Raw genomic sequence first — 22,588 nt, 5'->3', positions numbered from 1 at the left:
TATGCTACCCCCTGAAATGGTTGGACATCGACTAATTCTTTTTGGTATAATGTCTCTGTGTAGTCCTTCCACCTTTTTGGTGCTTCCTGCGTCATTTAATATTTCCTCCATAAAATCCTTCACTATTGCAACTTGAGGCTTGAATTTTTGCTTCCTTTCTTTCAGCTTGAGAAATGCTGAGCGTGTTCTTCCCTTTTGGTTTTCTATCTCCAGCTCTTTGCACATGTCATTATAATACTTTACTTTGTCTTCTCCAGCCACCTTTTGAAATCTTCTGTCCAATTCTTTTACTTCATGATTTCTTCCTTTCGTTTTAGCTATTCAATGTTCAAGAGCAAGCTTCAGAGTTTCTTCTGACATCCATTTTGGTCTTTTTTTTTTTCTTTCCTGTCTTTTCAATGATCTCTTGCTTTCTTCATGTATGATGTCCTTGCACAATTCATCTGGTCTTTGGTCATTAGTGTTCAATGAGTCAAATCTATTCTTGAGATGGTTTCTAAATTCTGGTGGGATATGCTCAAGGTCATAGTTAGGGTCTCGTGGACTTGTTCTTATTTTCTTCAGTTTCAACTCGAACTTGCATATGAAAAATTGATGGTCTGTTCCATAGTCAGCCTGTGCCCTTAGTCTGACTGATGATTCTGAGCTTCTCCATTGTCTTTCCACCAATGTAGTTGAGTTGATTCCTGTGTATTCCATCTGGTGCGGTCCACATGTATAGTCGCCGTTTATGTTGATGAAAAAAGGTATTATTTGCAATAAAGAAGTTGTTGGTCTTGCAAAATTCAATCATGCGATCTTTGTTTCCAAGTTTCGCATTCGAAGCACCAGTAATTGTCAATGCTGCCTGATCGCATGTTTGTCTTAGTCATCTAGCGCTGCTGTAACAGAAATACCACAAGTGGATGGCTTTAACAAAGAGAAGAGGATAAATTCACCACCTCTCCATCCAGAAAGAATCATTATGAACCACTTGCTGTCTCTGCTCTGAGGCTTCAATCTATGTGTGCCTATAATATGGATCTTAAATATTGTACATGCTGTTTTGGTTTGGTTTGTTTGGTTTTTATTTGTATGCAAGATAAGTAGCATAACTGGGTAAACATTCCCCTCTTCCGCCACCCTCCCAGTTCTCACCAACCCTCATAACTGCTCTCATGTCTTGTGTATCTTTCCAAAGTTACTTAATGCAAATACAAATATACATATACACCTAAAAACCCAAACCCATTGACATCGAGTCGATTCCGACTCATAGCGACCCTATAGGACAGAGTAGAACTGCCCCAGAGGGTTTCCAAGGAGCGCCTGGTGGATTCAAACTGTTGAACTGCTGACCTTTTGGTTAGCAGCCGAGCTCTTAACCACTGCACCAAATATATTACAAACATATATTATTATTTTCTCCTTTTTTTTTTTAATAAAGAGGTAACATGATACATACTCTTCAGCCACTTGCTTTCTTCACTAGCCAACATATCTTGAAGATCTTTTCATTTTGGTATAGAGAGCTTTCTTATATTTTTAGCAGTGGCATAATTCATTGAATGAATGCACCATTATTTATCTAGTTGTTCCCAACGTTGTGGTATTATAAACCTTGTACATATGTTATTTCTCATGTATGCTAAAACAGCTTTATGATACATTTTAGAAGTGGGATTGCATATACAATGAGTAATTAGATGTTATCAAATTGTTTTTCTTGGGATTTTACCAATTTCCACTCCCACCACTCCCAGCAATACCTTTGAAGAACTCCATATGTCTCTTCCCGGTCTCTTTGCCTGTCCTCCCCCCATAGTTAACTGCTGTCCTGAATTTCTGTTGTGATTTATCATCTATGATATTCTCTTCTTTAAGCTTCCTGATGATGATTATTTGGGTATATGCAGTGTTCTCACGAACACTCTTGTATGTGACTCCTGGTGCTCACACGCAAAAGTTTCTTCCACGTGCATTCTTGAGGAGGTGCTGGATCACAGAAACTGCGCGTGTTCAGTGTTATTGGAAAAATACCATATTGTTTCTAGAGTGATTGTTCAGTTGGCTGTCTTTTAGAAGGCTACTTTATCCAATCTGCATTACTTTTTCTTCTAAACAGAGCACACGAATCTAACATAGTTAATCATTAGAAAACTTGTTAGCTTATGAAAATGTGACCTTTAGAACACCTTTAGGAATACTAGTATTACCTGTATTACATTTTTACTAACCAGTTATGATTAATACTTAGCAAAATAACTAGCTAATGTGAGAACTTTACCTTCATTATACGGTACTGCATCTGGTTCATGGGTGCTATTTAGCTTTATTCCTGTAAGAACAACAATGAGGTCTATGATTATCTGTTTACACAGTCATACTTTGTCTGGCAAGATTACTTCCTGATTGTTGTATGTGTATGTAATCTGTGACCACTATTAGCTTGTTTTGGACAATTTTTAAAAATTATGTAAATGTGACCCATGTTCTAGCTGAATGAAGTCTACAACACTGCCGTCTCATGCCCACAGGTGTTAATACAGGTGTTAGTGTGAGGTGGATATGAGGACCATGAGCAATTGAAAGATTTTATTCCATATAAACATTTTATCTAAAATCTATTTAATACAGCTTGAACTCTTTATTAAACATCTATGAAATATAAATAATAGCATAAACTAACTCTTCTAGTTTTTCACGTTCACTGTATCTAAGTCCCTCACCCCCTTGAAACAGATTCTCCATTGCTACTTACTTACACATACATACAAAGACTTGCTGTTTAACATCCTGTTTATTGTATTCATTTCAAAATTAAGATAAAATATATACAGGTTCTTGGCTAGATTGTTATTTCAGACCCCTTGTTTTGTCCACCCCCCCATTGTTTAATCTTTTACCTCTTTATTTCAAAACATCTAAATTCCTCTTCACCAGCCTTCATTAGAACCATTTGCAGTGAGAGAAGTTAAACTACAGACATCCTGGTACTAAGGAAATCCGGGACTATTGCACTTCAAAGGCACAGGTAATCAAAGAGCATTGGGACTGTTTGTTATTACTGTGTACCATCTAGTCCATTCCCACTCATAGCAACCCAGTGTGAAGCAGTAGAACTGCCCCATACGGTTTCCTCACCGCACAGAGGCTGGTAGGTTCCAACCACCCACCTTTTGGTTAGAAGCCAAGAGGGTAACCACTGTACCACCAGGGCTCCTTTTAGGACTTGTTACAAGATTTAAAAAATGTGGCTTTTGAGGGGTTCCTTAGCAAGAGGAAGGGATCCTGTGATCACTGTCCTGCCCCAGCATTGCAGCCTCCCGGCCCGGGTGATGAGTTTACTAGGAACCTGGACGTCTGACTGTGATCATCTGAGGTTCTGGCTTGTCTTAGGGTGAGTCCTCACTGCCTAGCTCCAACCAGCTGCTCCCAAAGGTAAATGCTTGGGAACAATTACCCCCCTTTTTTTTTCACTCATTTTTCTTTTTAATAGTCAACATAAAGTCACTGGATAAGTGTCACCTAGAAGGAAATAAGATGACTCGAACAAAATAGGTGCAAAGACTCATTTTGCATTCATAGCTTTCTACATTTTAGTTGCGAGTAGTTTGGGAAATCGACTCCATGGCAGTGGGTTTTTTGGGTAGTTTCGGAAGTTCCCCCAAAACCTAAATTCCTCCAAGGTGGATTTCAGAAGAGGCCCCGTCGGCTTTCGTTGATTGTAAAATCAGCGCAGAAGCCCCTCGCGTCTCTCAGGTGCCTTTAGGTCCAGGGCGGCGGGGCCGGGGAGCTGGTCTGTCGGTCCGTCCCCGGGGCCCTGCAGGTGACGCCCTCGCTGTCTAGCTGCCCGGTAGCTCGGCAGGCAGCGTGTAAATTTCAGCCGGCAGGCGGCGGGGGCGTGGCCAGGAAGCCCCGCCCCGTGGGGCGGTCCCGGAGGCGGGGCCAAGGTCTCTCTCCCAACCCGGCTGGGCACCGAGAGGACCCGGCGTCTCCAGTGGAGAAAAGCACATGCAAAACGCAGCGGCGGCCACCCCACTTCCTCAGCAGATCTCGTGCGATTGTTTGCTGCAGGCTCTGCCCCTCGGCACGAGTCGCCTCCCCCAGGACTGAGCGTCGGAGCCGGCGCTGGGCCCGCTGCCACTGGAAAGTTACAGGCGAGCGAGCCCTGCAGGCGGCGGCGGCCCAGGCAGGAGCAGCAGCGCCCGCGTGAGTCCAGGCATGTGCGGGTCCCTCCGTGCGCCCAGCTTTCTCGCTCACCCCGCTGTCTCCCACCGCCGGGGCGGGGGGCCTCATCGATCCCACGCTTGGTTTTTCTTAATCTGCACGGGTAAAAGATTTCATGGCATTTCAACTTCCTTTTTCTTAATTTCTGACCAGTTTCACTTGTCTTATCCCACGGTTCCCTGTTACTGAACAGTATGAATGAATGATGCAATCCTGCAAAGGGCAATCATCACTATAGGATTCGGAAAACCCCCCAAAGGGAGAGCTGAAGGGTCTGAGCTGGTCCTCTTCCTTCCCATCAGAATTAGAGTTTGAAGTACTTACCAGCTCCCAGCCCTGGTGGTGCAGTTGGTAAGCGTTCGACTGCTAATCGAAAGGTCGGCAGTTCACACCCACCATCCGCTCCTTGAAAACCTTGTAGGGCAGTTCTCGTCTGTCCTATAGGATCGCTAGGAGTCGGAATCGACTCTACGACCACGGGTCTCTCTTACTTACCAGATCAGGAGCCCTGGGGCGCAGTGGTTAACTACTTGACTATTAACCAAAAGGTCCGAGGTTGGAACCTACCGGCTGCTCCGCGGAAGAAGGATCCTTCCATAAAAACGTACAGCCTTGGCAACCCTACTGGGCAGTACTGTAGGCCGGCTATAAGTCGGAATCCACTCGACGATACTGTACCAGATACATTGTTACAAAGATACGGCCTCACGCTGGGAATTAAGTAATTCTTTCATTCATTAAACATCTTTGCTATATTTCCTTTTTATGTGACTTGCACATTATTAGTTACTCTTTACATATTTGATTGACTGGGATTGGGTTGAAGATCAGGAAAGAAAATAAATACCAAGATTTCTAGAGTTGATACAACTGCCAGGGAAGATCTCAAGGTAACTGCCTATTGGAGAAACAAAGTAGGCAGGACTTTTCATACATGCCCTGTAACTCTTTTAGCCAACGTTTTACTGATGCATAACTTACATGCAATAAAATGCACAAATTTTAAGTGTACATTTTGATGCATTTTGACAGATGTTTAAACCAAAACCATTGCCCTGGAGTCCATTCCAACTCATAGCGACTCTATAGGACAAAGGAGAACGGCCCTATAGGGTGGCCAAGGCTATAATATTTATGGAAGCAGACTGCCACACATCTTTCTCCCCAGAGAAGCTGGTGGATTCAAATCGCCTACATTTTGGTTAGCAGTGGAGCGCTTAACCACTGTGCCACCAGGGCTCCTTGACAGATGTATACATCCTTGTAATCACCACAATAGAATATTGCCATCACCCCTAAAAGTTCCCTAGGGCCTTTTTCCAGTCACTGCCTCTTGCCTCCCACCCCACTGATCTGGACTTTGTCATTATGGCTTTATTTACATTTTCCCGAGTTTCATATGCAGGGGGGTCATACAGTGTGTGCTCTTCTGTGTTTGACTTCTTTTGGTCAGTATAAGAATTTTTATATGTACCCATGTTTTTTGCATGTATGAGTAACTCATTCCTTTTAATTGCTCAGTAGTGTTCCACCGTAAGACCACAATTTGTTTATCCATTCATCTGTTGATAGATATTTGTGTTGTTTCTAGTTTGGGGCTATCATGAGTAAAGCTGCTCTGAACATTCACGGACCAGGCTTTTTTGTGGACCTACGTTTTCCTTTCTCTTGGATAAATCTCCAGGAGTGGCATTGCTGGGTCTAATGGTAAATGTGTGTTTAACTTTCTATGAAACTGTTTTCCAAAGTGGTTATACCACTTTACATCCCTACCAGCAGTGTATGAGTTCCAAGTCCTCACCAACACTTGGTATTGTCAGTCTTTTCAATTTTAGTCTTTCTTTTTATGAGCTTATTTGTATAGCTTCTCTTTTGAAATGTGTATTCAAATCTTTTGCTTGCCTTTTTTTTTTAATCGTATCTTTTGAAGAGCAGAAATTTTAACTGTGATGAAATCCAACCTATCTTTTTTTTATTACTTGTGTTTTTTGTCTGTGGTTTAGAAATGTTTTTGCCTACCTCAAGCTTGTTGTATATATCCATTGCTGCATAACAAATGACCCCACAACTTAACATCTTAAAACAAACATTTATTTTCTCATAGTACCATGGGTCAAAAATCTGAGAGCAAAAAATAATCTGGGAGCTGCTGGCTTAGACGGTGATTCTGGAGTAGGGTCTCTTAAGGGGCTGCAGTTGGCCAGGGCTATGGCCTCAGCTGACCGTTTGGGAAAAAATCTGCCTCTAAGCTCATTCACATGATTGTTGACAGGATTCAGTGCCTTTATTTTATTTATTCCATTGTTGTTGAGAATACACACGGCAAAACATACCAATTCAACAGTTTCTACCTGTACAATTCAGTGATATTGATCACATTCTTTGAGTTGTGCAACCATTCTCTCCTTTCTGAGCTGTTCCTCTCCTATTAACATAAACTCACGGCCCCGTAAGCTTCCTATTTAATCTTTCAAGTTGCTGTTGTCAATTTGATTCCATGTAGATAGTTCTTAAAAGAGTGTAATGCGTAAGGCAGACATTTTTTACTAGTTAAGTTAATCTATTGTTTAATTTTAAGAAGACTTCAGGGGATATTTTTGGTTTAAGGTTTAAAGGTATCTCAGGACAGTAGTTTCAGGCGTAGGATTCGGTTCCTTGAGGTTGGTGGACTAAGGGCTCCAGTCCCTCACTGGCTGTTGGCCAGAGGCCTCCCTCAGCTCCTTGCCGTGTGGGCCTCTCCATAGGGCAGCTCACGACATGGCGGCTGGCTTCTGTGAGAGCAAGCAAGAGAGAGTGCACCCCCAAGATGGAAGCCATATTGCTTTTTTTTTCTTCTTCTTCTTACAACCGTCAGGAAGTATTTCAATGTCATGAGGATCATAGTTGTGTCATTTTCATGTTGGTAGAACAAAATAGAAGGCGTTTGTTATATTTTCAAATGATTTAATACATGTATTTTAAACATTTGTCCCTGGGTGGTGCAAACAGTTAACACATTCAGTTGTTAACTAAAAGGTTCGAGGTTTGAGTCCATCCAAAGGTGCCTCAGAAAAAAGGCCTGGGGATCTACTGCTGTCAAATCAGCCATTGAAAACCCTATGGCGCACAGTTCTACGGGTTTGCCACGAGTTGGAATTAACTCAATGGCAACTGGTGTGTGCTGTATTTAAACACCAAAAAGAGTCAAGTAGAGACTTATGAATTCCAGATAAGAAGAGAAACGGGGTAGGCGTTTATAATGAGAACAAATCTCTTTCAGATGTAAATGATTTCAAAGGAGAAAGAGAAAACTATATTAAAGAAAGAAATTGAAAATCTTGTTTTTGCTGACCTGGCATCCTGGGTCCACTCTTAGGAGCAGCCGCTTTGGGTGAAGGCCCCCCTCGGCTGTAGCTTCTTGGGCCTGTCAGGGGAGTAGGGTTCAGACCCTGGAGAAGCCGTCATGCTCAGCAGAGTGGAGAAAAATCATGCTAGACTGGCATCCCTGGGTCCAGGCCTTGGGGTACGTCTTGTGCACTTCCACCTGCACAGGAGTGTTAGGTTAGTGCTTGGTGCTCGGGTTAGAGTGTGAGTCGAGTTACACTGAGCCAAGTTCTCTGCATTCAGTAAGGACCACATAGGAACCTTCTGCGTTATTTCTTTCTTTCCCTTTTGACCTTGGCTTTTTCTTGCCTTATGTTCTTCACCATTTCTTTTTAGTTTTTCCCTTCTCTCTGCGATTTAGCACCTTTATCCACTTCTCTTAATTTATAGTTTGAATTATGAGAATTCTAACTCAAAATTGCTGGTTTTGTCTCCCCGTTTTCAAGACAGCAGGGACCAGTTTGTAGAGTCTGCTTCTCTTTATTTGCATTTTGTTCTCCCAGTAGGTCCTCTTTCCCCTTCCCTCTCCTTTGTATCTTGCTCACCAGATGTCCCCAGGTGGTGCAAATGGTTAAGCGCTCAGCTACAAACTGAATGGTTGGCAGTTCAAACCCAGCCAGAGAAGCCTCGGAAGACAGGCCGGGTGAACTGCTTCTGTAAAGATTTCAAACCATCCAGTCAATTTCGACTTATAGTGACCCTATAGGATGGAGTAGGGTTTCCAAGGATGCATACTCTTTACGGAAGCAGACTGTCACATCTTTCTCCCGCAGAGTGGCTGGTGAGATCGAACCACTGACCTTTCTGTTAGGAGCCAAGAGCTTAGCCACTGTGCTACCAGGGCTCCTTCTGTAAAGGTTAGAGCCAAAAAAACCCTGTGAAACAATGCTACTTGTAACACGTGGGATCACCTTGAGTCAGAATTGACTGGATGGTAACTGGTTTTTGTTTTCACTTGAATCAGTTGTAGGTGATCTCCTGAATCTGAACTGAAGCACAGAACAGTGTTTACTCCTCTACAGCGCTCACAGGAGGCAGAAGGAAAACGTTTCCCACAGGAAGCTGTTATGAAACTTGGCATTTGATCCTTTTTCATACTGGTCTCACCGGGAGACAGGGTGAAGCCGGTCAGTCTCCCTGTCCCTTGCCCTGTGTCTGGACCTTGATGCTCATTTCCTCATTCTTTCTAGGGTCTTGCTCTTGCAGTTCTCACAGGGTCTTTCGTAAAGACATTTGTAGTCAGAACTTTATGCGGCATTTTTATCCCGAGAAAGAGCGGGAAGAGAATTCATCTCCTGGGAACTCAGCACTGGAGAAACGTGAGTCCCATTTATCTCTTGTTGTGGTTAATGCTTCTCGTGTATTTGGTTGTTCTGTGTTTGTCTGTTCATTAGCAGTTTACACTTCACCCGAATAAAAACAACAGTCTGCCCTAACCTATGTTGCATGCAGGAAATCTCAGGTTCCCCGAGGAATAGATGTTCTTATAAAAGGTACTAGAAATGCGTTGACCGGGACTCTAGCCCTAGCTGCAGGGAGGCCGTGCTGCAACTACGGGCTCTAAAAAGAGAGCTCCTTCCAGAGTCCATTATATACTAGCGACATCAGTGTCCAGGGGGTCAGAAACAAAATCACGTTTATGACCAAAGCTGGCAACCTCCTTCTAACCCAGTAAGCCTTGTTCTCTTGGCTCTGCTTGATCTCCATGACCTTTGGAAAAACACACACACACAAACACGGTTGCTGTGAAGTTGATTCCAATTAATGGCAACCTCGTGAGTATCAGAGTAGGACTATGCTCCATAGGGTTTCAGTAGCTGTTTTTCAGAAGTAGATTGCCAAGCTTTTTTCCCAAGGTTCCTCAGGGTGGATGTGAACCTCTAATCTTTCAGTTAGCAGCCAAGCACATTAATCATTTGTATCAGCTTTTATGTGTTCTTGGGGCCCTGATGGAACAGTGTTTAAGAGCTTGGCTGCTAAACAAAAGGTTGGGAGTTCAAATCCACCAGCTGCTTCCTTGGAAACCCTATGGGCAGTTCTCTTCTGTCCTATAGGGTCCCTGTGAGTCAGAATCAACCCGATGGCAATCGGTGTTTTTTTTTTTTTTAATAATTTTTATGGTGCTTTAAGTGAAAGTTTACAAATCAAGTCAGTCTCTCACACAAAAACCCACATACACCTTACTACACACTCCCAATTACTCTCCCCCTAATGAGACAACCTGCTCTCTCTCTCCCTCTACTCTCTCTTTTCGTGTCCTTTTCGCCAGCTTCTAACCCCCTCCACCCTCTCATCTCCCCTCCAGGCAGGAGATGCCAACATAGTTGGTTTTTTTTTGTTGTTGTTATTCTTATACAGGGGAGGGTAAGGTGCAAGTGATCTTAGATGTCTTCTGCAAGATATTTAGATGGAGAAGTTGGGAGAGTTTGTTTGGTCAGGAGATTTTTTTCCCCTTATCCAAAATCAAACTTCCTAAGGCTGGCCCTAAAGGGAATACCACTTCTGTACTTTTGGAGCTGGGATAAGAGTGTCTTAGGTTGGGTTCTCTAGAGAAGCAAAACCTGTAAAGCATTTATATATGCATATATATGGAAAGAGAGAGAGAGATTTACCTCAAGAAAATGGCTCACGTGGTTGTAGAGGCTAGCAAGTCCCAAGTCCATGGGCCAGGCATCAGGCTGGAGGCTTCACCTGACTCAAGTAGCTGCGGGGGCTGATGAACCCAAGATTGGCAGGTAAGATGGCAGGCTGCTGGCTCACAGGCTGCGGAGGCTGACACATCCCAACATTGGCAGGCAATATGGCAGGCTGCTGGATCAAGTTCCAATAACCAGAGGTCAGATGATGACGATCTGGATGCAGGATCCAGAGCAAGCCAGCGAGCTTTGCCAGAACATCCATGTATATATTAGATGCAGGCCACACCCCCGAGGAAACTCCCATTACAACTTATAGGCTGATCACATCAGATCACATTATGGAGGATGACTACATCATTACATAACTGCCAAATTATAGCTTTATATAACTGCCAAAATACATCATTACATAACTGCCGAACCACTCAGAATCATGGCCCAGCCAGCTGACACATGTCATGGATTGAATTGTATCCCCCCAAAATGTGTGTCAACTTGGCTAGGCCACGATTCTCAGTGTTGTATGATTGTCCACCATTTTGTCATCTGATGTGATTTTCCTATGTGTTGTAAATCCTATCTCTATGATGTTAATGAGACGGGATTAGGGGCAGTTATGTTAATAAGGCAGGACTCAGTCTACAAGATTAGTTTCTGTCTTAAGCCAATCTATTTTGAGATATAAATGACAGAAGCAAGCAGAGAGACAGGGGGACCTCATACCACCAAGAAAGCGGTGCTGGGACCAGAGTGTGTCATTTGGACCTGGGGTTCCTGTGCCGAGAAGCTCCTTAACCAGGGGAAGATTGATGACAAGGACCTCCCCTCAGAATGACAGAGAAAGCCTTCCCCTAGAGCTGGCACCCTGAATTTGAACTTCTACTAGACTGTGAGAGAATAAATGTCTGTTAAAGCCATCCACTTGTGGTATTTCTGTTATAGCAGCACTAGATAACTAAGACAACCCACAACCTTAACTATCACACAGGGGTTGTCAGGAGTGGCTTCTTTGTTTCCCCAAGAAGCAGCAGCTGGGTGCTGGCCTGGTAAGAGTTCTGCTCAGTGGTCCGGCTGGGCCTGGTTCTGCTGTGTCTGAGTCTAGACCCTTCCACCAGGCTCTCTTCCGGCCAAGCCCTTCCCTCTCCCTCCCACCAAGAGCCAGATGGGAAGGATACAGAGTCCATTCTCTAGCAACGATTTTTCTTTGTGTGAAATTCTAATGTACACAGTTTGAATCAACTGAACTTACTCAGCAGGTTCTTTTTCTATAACCATGATCATTTTGAACCTGCATTAACTGTGAGTCCCCGTCTTCTGGTGGAGATAACGAAAACAAAGAGAGCCAGAAGAGAACGAGGAGGCAGAGCATTTTACGGGACGGTTGTCGAAAAGGATGGGATGCTGAGGATTTGCTTCAAGACAATGAGAGTAGGAGGCAGTGTGTGGGGCTGTTGACGAAGCAAGATTAGCCGTGACTGTTTAAACAGGGTGAAGGCTACTGGGGCTCGTATAATTCATTTTCTCTGTTTTAGTATGTATTTGAAATTTTCCACAATAAAACGTTTAAAAATAGATAGTTACAGATAGCTAACTACACTCTTCACAAGGGTGTCATTTTGTGTAGTCACTCAACCCTCAGAAATTAATTGAGGATCTACTCAAAATACGTGATTTGGAAATTTTGTTTAGTATCAAAGAGCTTGAAATCTAGGAGCAGAGATGACATATACATAATAAGTTTATTATAAGTTGGAATATTGTGAATTCCACGTATTAAAAACAGGTTTACCTTAAGTAGTACAGAAGTTCTGGGGAGAGGTTACTTCCAGCTGAGGGAAATCAGAGATGTTATAATGAAGATGCCATTTGAGTTTTGCTCTATTTAATTCATCAAATACTACTGAACACCTACTATGTGCCAGGTACTGTTTTTAGCCCTAAGGATTCAGCAGTGAATAAAGCAGATAAAGGTCCCTACTCATGAAATTTATATCCTGCTGGGGATATAAAGGAGCCCTGGTGGCACAGAGTTTAAGCGTTTAGCCGCTAACCAAAAAGTTGGCAGTTCCAACCCACCACCTGCTCCTTGGAAACCCTATGGGGCAGTTCTACTCTGTCCTATAGGGTCTCTATGTGTTGGAATCAACTTGACAGCAATGGGTTTAGTTTTAGTTTTAGGGACAAATAGGCAATAAGTAATAGACAGAGGAGGCAGTGGAGGTTCAGTGGTAGTATTCTTGCCTTCCATGCACGAGATCTGAGTTCGATTCCTGGCCAATGTACAGCAACCATGGCTACCGCCCATCTGTCAACAGTTGATTGTGCTGCTATGATGCTGAACAGGTTTCAGTAGAGCTTCCAGACCAAGATGGAGTAGGAGGAAAGACCTGACAATCTATTTCTGAAAATCAGCCAGTGAAACCCTATGGATCACAGTGGTCTGATCCCATTGTGTGTGGGGTTCCCATGAGTCAGAGACCAACTTAATGGCAGCTAACAACAACAGACATATGTTAGAAGAAAGGAAACAGGGCAGGATGAGAGGGATCAGTTGTGTTGGGGGCAGGGGTAGGGAGAGCAGTTTGCAGTGATGAACAAAGTGATCAGAGTTGGATCATGAAGAAGGGCGTATTTGGCAAACTCTCGGAGATGAGGGAGCTGGCCAAGCAGATATCCAGGTGAAGAATATTATGAGCTGAGGGCACAGTGAGAGGAAAGGTCCCAAGTGGGGAGCCTGCCTGGGGATTCCTAGAACAGCAAGAGGACCAGTGAGGCCGGGGCAGAGTGAGTAGGGGGGAGAGGAGTAGGAAACGAGGTCAGAGATGGGATGGGGTCGAGGTGGTGGTGCTCAGGGGTGGGGACAGACCTTGTGGATAATTGTAAGAACTTTGTCTTTTAGTAAAACAAGGAGCCATTGAACATTTTGAGCCAGAGGAATGACATGATCTAACTTACAGTTTAAAATGGCTACCCTAGTTATTATGTTGAGGAAGACAAACACTGGGGTGGGGTCAGGGGTGGAGTGGGCAAACATAGAAGCAATGAGACTTGTCCGGAGGCTATTGTTGCAATCTTGGCAAGAAACATTGGTGACAGGCTAGAGCGACAGTGGTGGATGTGCTGAGAAGTGGTCAGATTTTGGTTAGATTTTAAAGGTAGAAGCAACAGCATTTTCTGAAAAATTGGATGTAGAGTGTGAGAGAAAGAGAGAAATGAAGGGTGACTGAAGAATGGAGTTGCCATCAAGTGAGAGAGCGAAGGCTGCAAGAAGGGCATTTTTTTGGGGGGTGGGGTAGACCAGGAATTGGGTCTCGAACATGTTAAATTTGGGATGGTTATCGGATGTGTAGGTGGAGGTCAGGTATGCAGTGGAAATTTGGGTTTGGGAGAGAGGACTGGGCTGCGGGCATAAATCTGGGAGTCACTGTCATAGAGATGCAATCCCGGGGTGGTGCAAAGGGTTAATGTGCTCAGCTACTAACTGAAAGGTTGGAAGTTCGAGTCCACCCAGAGGTATCTCAGAAGAAAGGGCTGGTGAATTACTTTTGAAAAATCAGCCATTGAAAACCTCATGGAACACAGTTCTACTGTGACACACATGGGGTCACTGTGAGTCAGAATCGACTTGGCAGCAACTGATCGTTGAGATGCTATTTAAAGCCATGAGCCTGGGTACATTCACCCAGGGAGTGTGGATACAGAAGCCCAGGATGGACTGTGGACACTGCAACATTAAGAGAGCAGAAAAGGGCAAAGCAGTGAAGGAGCTAGTCTCAAAGAGGGGACAGTGTGTGAACCTAGGAAAATCAGTCCCCTGAGTTGAAGGGTCACCTTGAACAAGAACATGGCCTTGGGGCAATCAGCAGGTTAGAGATAAGCAGTAGCCTCTGTGTTTGGTATTCATGCATCTGTGATCATTTTCTGTTGAATGGGAACTTCATTCACACTTAGGTTGATGATGTTAGTGCACAGTTTAAAATTCTGTCATCTCATCGGATCCATTGATTTACTCTCTCTTCCCACTTTTCAGTGGTTCTCGAAGACATTATTCTCCAAGAATTTCTCAGGCCCTGAGAATTCTCTGTGTACCTGAAAAGCTGAAGCCAAAAGCTTCAATAAGCAGTGATAATGTATGTGTTGTGTTGAAACTGACAGAGAAACACCTGTGAGACTGGAGGTCCAGACTGCAAAGCGTATCCCCAAAGTTGTGGGCATTTTAGAAAAATTTATTCTGTTACACAGTACAGTGGAACACATCACGTGTCCCAACTCGCAAAGGTATGGTTAAAAAAAAAAAAAAGGTTCCCATGGAGTTGATTCTGAGTCATGGCGCCCCCATGTGTGTCAGAGTGGAACTGTGTTCCATAGGATTTTCAATGGCTGGTTTTTCAGAAGTTGATCGCCAGGCCTTTCTTCCAAGGTGCCTCTGGATGGACTCAAACCTCCAACCTCTGGGTTAGCAACTGACCATATTAACCCTTTGCACCACCCAGGGGCTCTGCAAATATATGGTAACTCATTGCTAGTGAGTCAGTTCTGGCTCATGGCAACCCCATAGGTTATAGAGTAGAACTGTGCTCCCTGGGGTTTTCTTGGCTCTAAACTTCATGGAAGGAGACTGCCAGGCCTCTCTTCCAAGGCACCCCTGGGTGGGTTCTAACCACCAACCTTTTGGTTAGCAGCCAGTCGCACTACCCAGGGACCAGCAAATGTATGCTAGAGAAGTGATATGGTGCCATTCCCCTTCAGCTATAGGTTAAAGGAAGTCATTTCAGCAGGTACAGTATGAAATTGTGTAATAACCTTCTTCCATTGGTCCTTACTTGCTTTGGGACTTTGAGAATTAAAAACGAGCAAAGGAAACTCATGTTTCTTAATTTTGAGTACCCTCTTGCAAGGGTTCAAAATAGAGGCCAGCAATTTTTTTCTGTGAAGGGCCAGATAGCAAGAATTTTAGGCTTTGCAGACCCTATGGTTGGTCTCTATCCCACTACCCAACTGTTGTAACACACAAGGAGCCATAGATACATAAGTGAGTGTGGGTATGTTTCAATAAAACTTTATGAACACTGAAATTTCAATTTCATCTCATTTCCACGTTTCATGCCATATTATTCTTCTTTTGAGTTTTTCCATACATTTAAAAATGGAAAAGTCATTCTTACCTCATGGGCCGCACAAAAGCTGGGAGTGGGCTTGATCCAGCCTTCGGGTCATAATTTGCTGACCCCTGGCTTCAAAGATTTTTTTGTTCCAGGTCAACTTTGAACTGGATCATTTTGCCAAAGGCATTTGGTAAAACTCATTTACCAAGTGAGTCAGCCAGCTCCTTTGAGTCTATTTCCGGCCGCTTTCTCTTGTAAATATAGGTGGTTTGCGTCATCTGCATGGCCTGGGATGTGACTTCTCAGTCTCTCTGATGGAAGGCTGGTCTCCAAGACCTTTAGAATTCCTTTCACCCCCACAATTCTGGTCCAATGATGTATTTGTTTATTTATTTTAAAGAAAAAACAAAAACAACACTCTTGAAACTGCCGTCCTGGGCTCCTGTGCTGTGGCATTGTGCCTCCCAGTTTCTCTGTGACATCATCTCCTTTCAGGCTCCTTCCCAGGCTCCCCGCCTAAAAGGTGACGAGCCCCGGGCTTTGTCCTCAGCGCTCTTCTGTTATCCCTCTCTCCTGGTGACTTTCATCCTCCGGGTCTTTAGCTCCAAGAGTCTCTGTTTGCCTCTGACTTCTTTTCCCAGACTTAGAGCATTTCAACTTTTCTCATTACCTAGAAGCTACACCCCACACCCCTCAGCCCCGCCCAAAGCTCCCTTTCGGTCCGCCTCCCTCCTGCGCAGCCCGGTACCGGCTGAGCTGTTGGGCAGCTTCCTGCATGTCCTCCACTCACTCTTCCTCCTTGTTCCTGTTCTTGTTCCCCTGTGCTCCGCCCTGTACCGTCACTAGCCTCTGGCCTGTACCCCACCTCTCTTGCTGTTAGCTGCCGTCAGCTGGCTCCTGACTCACTGTGACCCTGTGCACAGGGAATGCAGCGTTGCCAGTCATCGGACCCCTGGGACCCGTAGGGTTTTCACTGGCTGATTTTTGGAAGTAGATCAGCAAGGCCTCTCCTTCTAGTCCGTCTCAGTCTGGAAGTGCCACTGAAACCGGTTCAGCATCAGAACAACATACAAGCCTCCACTGACGGGTGGTGGCTGTGCATGAAGGGCCCAGGCTGGGAATCGAACCCAGGTCTCCCATATGGAAGGCGAGAATTCTACCACTGAACCACCTTTGCCTCTGCCCACTCCTGGCACACACAGGGGATCTTTTACAGTCAAGGTTAAACATTTCCTCTGGGCCCAGAGAATCTTAAGCATCTCTCTGATTCAGCTCTTTCTGTACTGCTGTAATTATTCGGTGAAAAATAGCTAAAGATCAGTTCAACATCAAATAGCTGACAAGTTGGTACCTTTGCTATAAAGTGCCTTGGTGGTGCAACAGTTCAGTGCTTGGCTACTAGCCCAACGGTTGGCGGTTCGAACCCACTCAGCCGCTCCATGGGAGACAGACCTGGAGATCTGCTCTGGTAAAGTTTACAGCTAAGAACATCCTACGGGACAGTTCTGCTCTGCCCCATGGGGTTGCTATGAATCAAAATCGACTTGACGGTAACTAAAACAACAACTTTCACTATACTGGGCTCCTGAGGGCAAAGTTTGGGTCCCACTCATCTTTGTAACTCCAGAGTGTGACACTTAGAAGGTGCCTAATATGTGCTGAAGGCGGAACAAGCCCCTAAATACCTGCTTATGCGGGTGACCCCGACTTTGATAGGAATCTAGAATTAGAGATGAGAGGTATTAGGCAAAACTGGACCTTCTTAGGAGCCCATTTTCTGTTTCTGAATACATGTGTCTTTTCTCTCGTAGGAGGAAGGTTCTCCCAAGGATGGTCTCCCACTCAGAGCTGAGGACCCTTTTCTGTTCGGCTGATGCCGTCTGTTTTGATGTCGACAGCACGGTCATCAGAGAAGAAGGGATTGACGAGCTGGCCAAATTCTGTGGCGTTGAGGACGCTGTGTCAGAAATGTAGGCATGGTATTTATTTACCGATGATAAAGAATTGCAAAATAGAGCGACTGTGTTGGATGAAATGCTAGACCCGAGCCATGGTTCCCAGATTTTAGTTCCTAGCTAGGAAATGTGGGCACTAGATTTTTTCTTCTACCGTTTAGTGCTGAGCTTGGTAGTGCACGTTATCCATTCCCCCATTGATAGAAATGCGGTATACAGCCTTGGCAAACAAATATGGGTAAAACACGCTCTCGGCTTGGCAGGCAATCATGGCAGTCACTAGCCACAGAAGGCAGTCTGGGAGGCCTCCAGGTGTCCAGCAGTTGTGTTGTGGTTCAAAGTGTGGCCTCAGTGGTTTACTGGGAAAGCTGGTTCTGGCTCAGGGTCTCTCAGGGTCTGGGTCAGAGCTTCTCCCTCCATCCTTCTTGCCCTCCCTCCCTCCCGTCCCCCCGGGGTCACCGTCCTCTAACTGCCCCAATGCTGCCTGCTGGCACCAGGTCACAGACCACTTCATCTGATGCAAGAGGGCTCCAGACTTGAGAGTTCTTTCTTGGTTTACAAAAGCTTTTGGATTCCAAGGAAGGAACCGGCAGCTGGGATGTGTGGCCTTCTCAGTTCACTAGATGGTGCACATGTGGAGACAAAGCCCCCCTTGTCATCATGTGATTCTCCAGCAAACCTTCCGTAATCTGTTCCCAGGTCACTCCCATGGCAGTGCAACATGTTGGGTGTGCGTGGGGCTCCTGGTAGCAGCTGCCTCCCGGCGGATGTTGTGAGGGCCTGGGGAGGGGCCTGCTGACTGTTGGGTCTTCCTCCTAGGACACGGCGGGCCATGGGCGGGGCGGTGCCTTTCAAGACCGCCCTCACCGAGCGCTTAGCGCTGATCCAGCCTTCCAGGGAGCAGGTGCAAAGGCTGTTAGCAGAGCACCCCCCACACCTGACCCCCGGGATAAGGTAAGGGGATCCCGGTCTGCTTACACTGTTTCCCCACCAGCACCTGCATTGGCGGGCATGTTCTCCGGAGAGTATGTCACCTGAACTTGAGAGCTCCCACCTGTGTGGCTCTCTCTGCACTTGTATGGGGTCTTGTCTGTCTGTCTGTACCCCTACCCATGTCTGCCCTCTACCCCCCTGGTGGAGACAGAAAAAGGTACTAAAAAAACAAACAGTTGCCATTGAGTCAATTCCAACTTCTGGCAACCCCACCCATGAGTGTCAGAGTAGAACTGTGCTCCACAGGGTTTTCAGTGGCTCATTTTTTGAAAGTAGGTCACCAGGCCTTTCTTTCAAGTCACCTCTGGGTGGACTTGAACCCCAAGCTTTCAATTAGCAGCTGAGCACGTTAACTGTTTGTACCACCCAGGGACTCCAGAAAACCGTATATAACACATTAATTCCCCGGGCAGTATTGTCAGATGTACTGCAGGCAAACATATTCAGGAGGAAAAGAAATATTTCAGGTTCTTTTTCGCATTCCATTTTTTCTCTTTTGTGTTAATCAGAGCTCGGCATTTTATGTTATATTCTTGCAGGGAGCTGGTAAGTCGCCTACAAGAGCGAAACGTTCAGGTTTTCCTAATATCTGGTGGCTTTCGGAGCATTGTAGAGCACGTGGCTTCCAAGGTCGGTATCCCGACAGCCAACGTATTTGCCAACAGGCTGAAATTCTACTTTAATGGTAAGTCTTTCATTGTGATATTTCCTTTTGTTTTCATTTTCAGCATTAACTATTCTGTTGGCTTGCAACTTAAGCGGATGGCATCTGATTTAAATGTTGAAATAAACCTGTCTTCTAACTGAGGTCTTTCACTCTGCAAAACAGACTTTGGTCCTTAACTGTCCTAGCTTTAGCAGCCACGGAATCACCTATTTGTGTAAAAATGTCTACATTTAGCCAAATGCCAATTCCTACATAACCCACGTTTTGCTATGCGTCGTATTTCGATTTTATGTGTTTGGGAGTCCTGGGGTGGAGCAAACAGTTAACGTGCTGGGCTGCTAACTGAAAAGCTGGAGGTTCGAGCCCACCTAGAAGTGGCTCAGAAGAGAGGCCCAGTGATCTACTTCCAAAAAGTCAGCCGCTGAAAACCCTATGGTGTGCAGTCCTGCTCTGACACACAGGGCGATGCCGCGAGTTGGAATCGACTGGTAGCTCATGTATTTGAACCACTTTAGGCTCAGGAAGAGCAGTTAATGACTTAACTGGTCACTGCAGCGTAGCTGGGCTTGGGGACGCCTCACGGCCTTCTCTCTGGCCCACAGTTAGCATGTCTCCAGTTATTTCTGGGGGTGGCTGACATTCTTAAAGCCGAATAATATGAATTTAACATTTAAAAATGTGTCAAAGGGTCTAGAGATAGAGAGCATTGAAAAAAGAGAGGGATGAGTAGGGGTAATTACTGTCAGAAGGGGAATGACTGATCTGAAGTAGGAGGGAATCTCTACTTAGATGAAATTATATATTAACTTTTTTCAAATTTAATATATTACTATTTCATGGTGTTCTGCTACCTCAACAAAGTTTGAGAATTACCATGCTGGAAGTTTAAGAGGATAAAACTAATTCACCCCAAGGTGTCTGTGACCTAATCGAGTAACCTCTGGAGTCTCTGGGTGTGCAAATGATTTATGTGCTCCACTGCTAACCGAAAGGTTGCAGATTTGAGTCCACCCACAGGTGCCTTGGAAGAAAGGCCTGGCGATCTACTTCCGAAAAATCAGCCACTGAAAACCCTGTGGAGAACTGTTTTACTCTGAAACACCTGGGATCGCCGTGAGTTGGAATCGACTCCACGGCAACGGGTACCGTCAGTACCTTCTATGAGAGGAATTTATCATTTAACAACAAAGCTTGTTTATTTCGAGCAAAAGGTGTTGGATCCCAGCTGGGAGCCTTCACTGAGGGCCATTGTTAGCCTTCTCAGTGACATTTAAGTGATACCATCATCTCTGTGATTACTAGAGCTGGCCCAAGCATTATAATAGCGTGGATTTGTAACACGGTCTCAACTGTTCTTCTGTTCTTTGAAGGTGAATACGCAGGTTTTGATGAGACGCAGCCAACAGCTGAATCTGGTGGGAAAGGAAAAGTTATTAAACTGTTAAAGGAAAAGTTTCACTTTAAGAAAATAGTCATGATCGGAGATGGAGCCACAGACATGGAAGCTTGTCCTCCTGCCGTATGTATTAAAGACACCAGTGCTTTTCAAGCTGTACTTTTGTGTGTTAGACAACTGATTTAGAACTAAATGATATTTACAATGAGAGTTAAACAGAAACATCTACATATGGAAGTATCCCTGGGTGGTGTAAAAATTTAAGGCACCCAGCTACTAACTGAAAGAAAGGGTGGACATGTAAGTCCACCCGGAAGTGCCTTGGAAGAAAGCCCTGGTCATCTGTTTCTGAAACGTCAGCCACTGAAAACCCCGTGGAAGGAGCACAGTTCTACTCGGACACACACAGGGTCACCTTGAGTCAGAGTCGACTCAGCTGCATCTGGCGGTTTATCACTATAAAATAAAAAAGTTAAACAACTAAAACAAATTCACCCCCATTGTGTCAATTGACTTTTGGCAAACCCAAGAAAGGCTTTGTATAAGGAGCTGAGAACCTTTGCAAACTTTTAACGACCCCTTGTCCCTGCAGTCTGGCTACCCTTTCTGACCCCAGGTGTACGCTCAGCAAGGTTCTGCTCCGTTGCTCCAAATAATACCATCAGCGAAGCCTGTAACAGTGACCAAGATGTTAACGTCATTTTCTGCTTTATAAATGATTTCCTCATACATCATCTCATTGAAACCTCCCAGTAGCCCTGTGAGGATGGGGAACGAAGACTTGCAGAGGTTAGATAACTTTCCTGTATCAAAGCATTTTTGTCTTCTGAATTGTTGTTTCCTGAGACTAGCAGGGGTTTTTATCTCTAAGAATTTTGGACCCAGTGCAGGAAGAAATGCTATGTAGCAAGTGCCCTGATCATCAACCGTGTCCATTACATGTAGGACTTTGTCTTTATCATCTCATTAGAGCCCAAGGAAAACTGAACCAAAAATACAGTCCTGAACTTATCTTCACTTGGCTTCCCAAGATTTAAAAATAGTAACTGCCAATTTTGTAAATGATTAATCAAAAATGTTTAAAGACCCTTTCTTGATGCTTTTAACATTACTTGAATCATTCTGAGGTAACATGTCCTTAGAGGAATTAGCGGAAACCCTGGTGGCATAGTGGTTAAAAGCTACGCTGCAAACCAAAAGGTCTGCAGTTCGAATCCACCAGGTGCTCCTTGGAAACTCTATGGGGCAGTTCTCCTCTGTCCTATAGAGAGAATCTCTATGAGTCAAAATCGACTCGACAGCAGTGGGTCTTGTTTGTTTTTTTTTTTTTAAGAAGATTTAGCAGACGTTTGGGATTGACCAAGTAATGAACCCTGGGCCAGTCCAATGAGGAGTGTTGTCATTGTTGTGTGCTGCTGTCAAGTTGGCCCCTGACTCGTGGCAACCCCATACACAGTGGAACAAAACGCTGCCTGGTTGTACACCACCCCCATGGTCAGTCGCAGATAGGACCGTTGCGATCCACAGGGTTTTCATTAGCTGATTTTTGGAAGTGGATCTCCAGGCCTTTCTTCGTAGTCCATCTTAGTCTGGAAGCTCCACCGGAACCTGTTCAGCATCATAGTGACAGGCCAGCCTTTGGCGACAGGCACGTCGTTGTGTGAGGACAACTGATTTGGTGCTGGCATGCAGAGAGGGCTGCAAGATCAGTTAGGAGGCTAAATTCAACGGGAAGTTAAGAATCTATTTATCTTTTTTCCCCTGTGTAGTATGAAAATAAAAATGAAGGGAAAGGGCAAATAAGAGAAAGTTGTACTTTGAAATGATGTATATACGGTGTCTATTCCGACTTGACGGCAGAGGGTCTGGTGGGTTATCTTGGCAGAGGGAGAAAATACCAGGTTAAACAATCAGTGACTGATTAAAAGAAGGCACCGCTTTGCAGAATTAGTCAAACATACCTTTGAACAAGGGGTTCCTGGTTGATGCAAAGAGCTAACACAATCAGCTGCTGGCTGGAATGTTGTTGGTTCGAATCCATCCAGAGGTGCCTCCTAAGAAAGACCTGGCAGTCTACGTCCCCAAAATCAGCCACTGAAAACCCTATGGAGAACAGCTCTCCTCTGACCATATCGGGTTACCATGAGGCAAAATCGACTCAACCGCAACTGTGTTTTTTAAAACTTTAAACAACTTTAATGATGAAAAGTAAAGTTCTGCTACCATATTGGGGTTGTCATCTCCTTTGGTCCAGAATGAGA

The 22,588-nt window shown here is 44.8% G+C and overlaps 1 protein-coding gene and 1 long non-coding RNA gene across 6 annotated transcripts in view; one reads left to right on the top strand and one right to left on the bottom strand.

The window, feature by feature from the left end:
- Positions 1–363: 363 nt before the first annotated feature.
- On the bottom strand, positions 364–16,500 carry LOC135233017 (uncharacterized). Of its 2 annotated transcripts, none has more exons than XR_010323717.1 (3): positions 15,377–16,500; positions 10,185–10,383; positions 364–9,282 (listed from the first exon to the last, which is right to left on the bottom strand). It is a non-coding gene; the product is annotated as an uncharacterized LOC135233017 (long non-coding RNA). The 2 variants fall into 2 exon arrangements; XR_010323718.1 differs by having other exon boundaries at positions 364–7,732.
- The window catches only part of PSPH (phosphoserine phosphatase), a 29,887-nt gene continuing 11,277 nt past the window's right edge, over positions 3,979–22,588 (top strand). For 2 of the 4 annotated variants that reach the window (XR_010323716.1, XM_023555977.2), the window contains exons 1-7: positions 3,979–4,201; positions 8,763–8,891; positions 14,242–14,489; positions 17,128–17,286; positions 18,091–18,225; positions 18,804–18,949; positions 20,302–20,450. Coding sequence is in view for 3 of the 4 variants with exons in the window: in XM_023555977.2 (XP_023411745.1) it covers positions 14,344–14,489; positions 17,128–17,286; positions 18,091–18,225; positions 18,804–18,949; positions 20,302–20,450 (735 nt within the window). In the remaining variant the exon portion in view is untranslated. The remainder of the gene's footprint in view (positions 4,202–8,762; positions 8,892–14,241; positions 14,490–17,127; positions 17,287–18,090; positions 18,226–18,803; positions 18,950–20,301; positions 20,451–22,588) is intronic. The other 2 variants (XM_023555978.2, XM_010596296.3) reach the window with 2 other exon arrangements.

This window comes from Loxodonta africana, chromosome 12, assembly GCF_030014295.1.
Source record: "Loxodonta africana isolate mLoxAfr1 chromosome 12, mLoxAfr1.hap2, whole genome shotgun sequence".
Classification (NCBI taxonomy): Eukaryota; Metazoa; Chordata; class Mammalia; order Proboscidea; family Elephantidae; genus Loxodonta; species Loxodonta africana.
Note: the sequence above shows the minus strand (reverse complement) of the source record. Positions and strands in the feature narration are given on the sequence as shown.